Raw genomic sequence first — 6,000 nt, 5'->3', positions numbered from 1 at the left:
CCACTTCTGGCAATAAGGTAGTGGTTTACTATTGCAAGAATCATTTTGACGCAGCCTTTGGCTATTCTGCTTAATAATTACGTTCGGCACACATGGTCCTAGCGTAACATATATAGAACAGCAATGTTTCGACATATTTTGTGAACAATCGAGCAGGAGTACATAACCATTGTATTTAGTTGTGTGAGCTAAGTTACAAGTTATAATTTTATGACATTGGCAATACATATATATATATATATATATGTTTATGCAGCATCGAAGTAGAATTTAGAAAATTTCACAAGAATTTTTAAGAGTTCCAACAATTCTTAGAGAAGCTGATGAATATAGATGAATTTTATCCTTTCTTCAAGGTGATTATGTAGTAAGTATTACTGTTATATATTATCTTATAGATTTTAAAAAATAAATTATTTCCTATCCTATATAGGACAGCCTGACCTAATGAATTAAATTCAAATTTGAAAATTAAGTTACCCTCTATAAAACATTAGCATTATAACCTTTTGTAACCATATTTTCTACACTGTATACACAGCAATTATTATAATAAGAATAAAAATAATTAATCTTATTTTTTCATTAGATATATATTCAAGATTTCTTCTCTTTATTTCTGAGTTATTTTATTGCACTGCACCTCACACTTGCTATCTTTCACCTCCCACTCAGCCACTGCACAACGTTGCCAACCTAACCAATTCGAATGTAAAAATGGCCAATGCATCGATGCTAACAAGAAATGTGACCAAACATTTGATTGTTCTGATGGATCAGATGAACAAGATTGTCGTAAGTAGATTAGATTTCTAATGCATGATCGTTTCTGTGCATTCAAATACTTGAAACAAACCTCCACCAAAATATATCAGTTGGGTATTTTGCGTAGTTACTTTTAAATATTTTTTAAAGAACGTGTTGAGTATTGATGCATTAACTAAAGAGAATGTATTATATACCAGTATTTTTGCTCCGTTTAATAGTATTTCGAGTTGTGTACACACAATAGCAAAACCATATGAATAGAATTTTTTTGCATTAATTTGCTTACATTATCCTTGTCTTTAATTTCCGTCAAGAGACATTTTCTTTTACGTATCAGTCTTACTTTTCAGCCCCCTTTTTCTGTGTCGGCAAAGAAAGCTAGGTATCCTATAGTAAAAAACATGGCCAGTAATGTACAACTTCAATATAGACAATGATTACTCTTTATCATATTTTATCCATTCATTTAAATAACATATGTTTGAGGGTTTATGAAGCATAAAAACGATGTGGGTTTATTTATTTTTTTTTAATTTAATATTTTAGAGTAAATTTTTAATTAATTTTTTTTTAAATATAAATTTATAAATATCGTTTTATACTTCATAAACCCTCATAACCTTGAAATTACTATTCTAAGAGCATACGTGGAAATCTTATGTGTGTGTTCATTTAAATGTATTTCTGTATCATATCAAGTTAAGATGGCTTCTAAAAAACGTACTAAAAGGTTGAAACAATTTTCCTAAATATTTTTTTTATAAATCTTTCATTGGATTGGCAACTGAAGTCCATGTATTTTTATTTGAGTTTAAAAGGTTTAACAAACCATAACAAATTAATCAATGCTGTTTGCAACTTTCCGACGTTCAATAAGATTTTAAATACATTGTTGGTAGGAATCGGAACACAAAAACATTAAATATATATAAGCAAAATATGCAGGTGCCGAAAATATTTATTTTTCTCACTTAACATTCCATTTTAATGATTTGAAAAAGAATATAAATTAACTGCAATTAACTCAGCTGTATTTAGCATACAGTAGGACCAAACAGAAGGTTAAATTGTCTCAGAGAATCGGCTGGATATTGATGCATTAACAAGAGAATCTATCTCAGGACAGATTTCATTATAAGTATTTTTTGCTGCTTTTATCAATGTCAGCGTTTCTTTTGAGTGGTGTACACACAATAGCAAAGCCATACGAATAGAACATTTTTAACGTTAATTTTCTTACAAGAACCACATTTTAAAGCTTAACTTTCAATTATTGAAGCTATATATTATTGTTAACTAAGTTCCTGATTTTTTTTAATTTAATTTAAAATTTAAAAGGTTTAATAAAAAATAACTGATCAATAATGTATTATCACTTGTTTACATCTATTTAACATTCAACAAGATGGCATAACAAGCACTCTTGAAATTGTATTCATAATTATCATAAAATATTAATATTAAACTGTAAAAAAATATTTTCTATACTTTCCTGCTAGAAATCACAAAGTAAAAAAAAGATAAAAGCACAAAGTAGTAGGTGTCTTTTCTTTTTTAATATTAATGCCCTGAAAATAAACAAATTTAAATTAAAGCAATAAAAATTAAATCACAAAGTAATTCTTAAATTAATTTCTGGGGGGGGGGGAGGAACAGATGCTAAAATTAAGTGGCCGGAATTTACTCAACAACCCAATCATATATTTCTGTATGATTACATAGCACAAGCAATTTTAAATAAGAGACATATACGTTTTTATTCTTCAAGGAATATTTAACTGACAATGACAATTTTTAATCCCTTACTGCCAGAATTTATTTTGTGCAATAAATACATTTTTAATCATTAAACCACACGTGACGAAAGTTAGCATACAACTGATGCACGAACATAAACAAACCCCTCATTGTTGAACCATGCATAGACTTGTACTTTGAAGAAACATATGAGCTGACAAGCTATAAGAGTGAGAAATATATATATTTTTTTTGTTTTTTGAAAGGTGTCTTGAAAGTACAATTTGGCGGTTAAGGTAGAAGAGTCATTGCTTCTGAATAGTATTCACACTGACAAACATTGTTTTATTTTTCATAAACATAAAACAATGAGCAAAAGATGGTGATTAGTGATTAATTTGATATTGCCAAGATAAATAATTCCAACTTTTAAAATTAATTGTTCCAAAATCAAATTATGTCATCCTGACGATTAAGAGTAAAATTTGAATTTTAAAACGTGACATGTTTTTATTTTGTGCTTTATGGTAAGAAAATATAGAATTTTTATTATTTAAAAAATTACTATGCTACAAATTTATTTAAATAAAAAAGCGACATTTGTTTAATTTATTTAAAGGATATTTAATTCGCAATAACAATTGCTTTTATAGATGAAGAAAGTCATTCCTTAATGAGCCTGACAGACATTATTTCAAAATAGTTTAATAATTAATTATATAGATTGCTGTGAAAAAGCACCGTGAAATTTCCTCGGGGCGTCAGTAATCTTATATTTCTGCATGATTTCATACCACAAATTCCCCTATGCACTGCACTTAGTAGTTTCTGGCTTTAACCTTTTACGTCTCGGCTACATCACACGTTGCCAACCCAACCAATTCAAATGTAAAAACGGACAATGCATCAATGCTAGCAAGAAATGTGACAAAACATCTGATTATTCATATGTTTCAGATGAACAGGATTGTCGTAAGTTTAATAGTTGCAAAAAGATTACATTACATGGTGAAAGTTACTATATATTGAATTAGAAAGAATTAAAAATATCACAAAATAAACATTACACTTATTTCTTTTTGATTAACCCAAACATTTTTTCAATAATCTGTAAAAAATGTTCGAATTTAATATTTGCATATGTCATAATTTATTTCTATTTTGAAAAATATTTATAGTTTAACGATCTGTAATTCTAAATAACCTAAATCCTTTGCAAGAAAATCAGGTTCTTTTTGTCAATCAATATGAAATGTTTTCTCTTTTCTCTCTTTGCACTGCACCTTTCATTTTTTTTTTTCACCTCTTGCACCCAGCCTCTACATCACGTTGCCCAGCTAACCAATTTGAATGTAAAAACGGACAATGTATAAATGCTATCTACAAATGCGATGAATATGTTGATTGTTCCGATGGGTCAGATGAAGCCAACTGTAGTAAGTAATCAGTGGCCTCAAAAAATGCATGTCTTATTTTAATAACGATTATTGTTGTATTTCAGTCATTTCAATATGAATTAAATGTTAGCATAGTGTTTTTCTATCTCATAAAACTGAGGAACAACTTTGAACAACATTCCTAATTTTCACTAAAATTGACTTCAAAATTAAACCTTAGTTTTCTCTATACGAGGGGTGAATGTAAAAAAACGCCCTATTTTGTTTTTTTTACTTAGAAGGTCACCATTTAAGACCTGGAGGTCACTCTATGATAAGTGTTAAGTATTCCCTAGATGGTTATGGTGGAACATGGGTAGGGCGAGATTATTTAAGAGAAGGGATCAATAAAAATTTATTCATATTAGATTTTAAGTTGACTATGTTATAATCAGCCGGGAAGCAAGCACACGTGTTGCCTTCCACAGATAGTTCTAGAAAATAAATTCTTCTAATGGAATTCCCATTTAGTTTTAGGCACAGATAGAAAGTGAGGAAGTTGTTGGCGATTGTTGTAGCTAGGCGAATATATTTTGTAAACTTTTTATAGAAAAGAACCATAAACTGGAGCTCAGTCGAGCACCTACCATAAAAGTAATGATAGAGCAGACATTCGCAACATTTCTTCGGTGAGAAAGTAGGGAAGTGAAAAGAGGTCTTCGCCCACTATATTGTGAAGATGGTTTTGTACCCTGTCAAGCCAGAAAAGGGTACTTTTAGGAGTTCCACCCCAGATGTGGCAACAGACATTCCATCTTGGGACGTATTTAACTTTTGTACAGGTAGAGGATTGTGTCATGGGTGAGATACTTTCTGGAGCGGTAGAACGATCCCACCATTTTTCCAGTGATTTTTGGCAATGGATCTGATCTAGGGTTTCTATTTATTTTTATTTTATTTATTTTTATTTTATTTTTTATTTTATTTATTTTTTTTTTATTTATTTTTTTTTTTTTTAATTTATTATTTTTTATTTTTTTTTTTTTTAGCTAAAATTTTTTTCCAGAAGAGATTTTTTGGTATAGTATCTGAATGATGAGAAATTGTATCTTTCAAATCGGACTGAAATTGAAACCTTATTCGTACAGGAATGAACTTCGTCTACATGAGTGCATAAGTCTGTGTCCATTGTCACCCGAATTTCATTTTCCTCCTAAAAGAAATATGGTACATCACACGGTCACTTTCTATTGACTAAGAAGGTGATTGATATGTTCATAGGGCTCAGAAGGAGCCCTCCTCCTTGTTGATATGCCCGCTCGTGATAGTGAGCCTCATCACTAAAGAAAATCAAATCCAACAAGCTAGTGTCATTTTTTAAACCTTTGACTGATGTCTTCACAAAATGTTTCTCATTCTGTTTTATTGTGATCGGTTTACCTCTGCAAGATCTGAGTTTTGTAAGAAAAGAGATTGAGGTCTTCATGGAGGATCCTCAAAACTGATCTTTTTGAAATGTCTTTCTTTTTTTCCGAGACAGTATATTGATTTTCTGAGAGATTCCTTAGGACGTTCCCATAAAATCTGACAATTGTCATGAATTATAACTGAATAACTGAACCATGTTGATCATTGTAGTTTTTGTGGGCATCTGTCCCGTATCTTGAAATTTGAACGCCAAATGCTTAATTATCCTTCTTTCAGAAACATTGTTCTTTCTAAAATCTTTCCTGCATTGCCGCTGTGTCAGAAGAACTGAGTTTGTATGCATGCGTTGGTGAATTTTACACGTTGCTGCATAGTATAGCATCCAGTTGAATCCATATAGGTGTCAGTAGAATCTCATAGATCTACTGTCTACACCATCTTAAAAATATGGAAAAAATTAAGACACAATTTTGGGATAATAAAAAAAAATAGGGCGCTTTTTTTGTTTTACCACCTTGTAGACTATACTTTGATAAATACAATTTTATTTATCCCTAAGTAATAAAACTGGTTACCATTTTATTATTCTCATTTAGCTCTCATTATGATTAAAAGCGTATTTAAGTCATCTGAGAGTTAACACTTCACAGCATCAGATGACGGTGTTGGATTCTGATTGTGTACATTTTGA

At 30.2% G+C, this 6,000-nt stretch overlaps 1 protein-coding gene across 1 annotated transcript in view; it reads left to right on the top strand.

Annotated features, from left to right (window-relative positions):
- The window catches only part of LOC145261202 (uncharacterized), a 751,089-nt gene that overhangs the window by 515,671 nt on the left and 229,418 nt on the right, over nucleotides 1-6,000 (top strand). Inside the window, exons 74-75 of the mRNA XM_080119542.1 lie at nucleotides 676-795; nucleotides 3,822-3,941. Coding sequence (XP_079975668.1) covers nucleotides 676-795; nucleotides 3,822-3,941 — 240 coding nt within the window. The remainder of the gene's footprint in view (nucleotides 1-675; nucleotides 796-3,821; nucleotides 3,942-6,000) is intronic.

The sequence above is a fragment of the Euprymna scolopes genome, chromosome 37, assembly GCF_053919585.1.
Source record: "Euprymna scolopes isolate OS-2025 chromosome 37, ASM5391958v1, whole genome shotgun sequence".
In the NCBI taxonomy this organism is placed as follows: domain Eukaryota; kingdom Metazoa; phylum Mollusca; class Cephalopoda; order Sepiida; family Sepiolidae; genus Euprymna; species Euprymna scolopes.
This window is presented reverse-complemented; position numbering and strand designations above follow the sequence as displayed.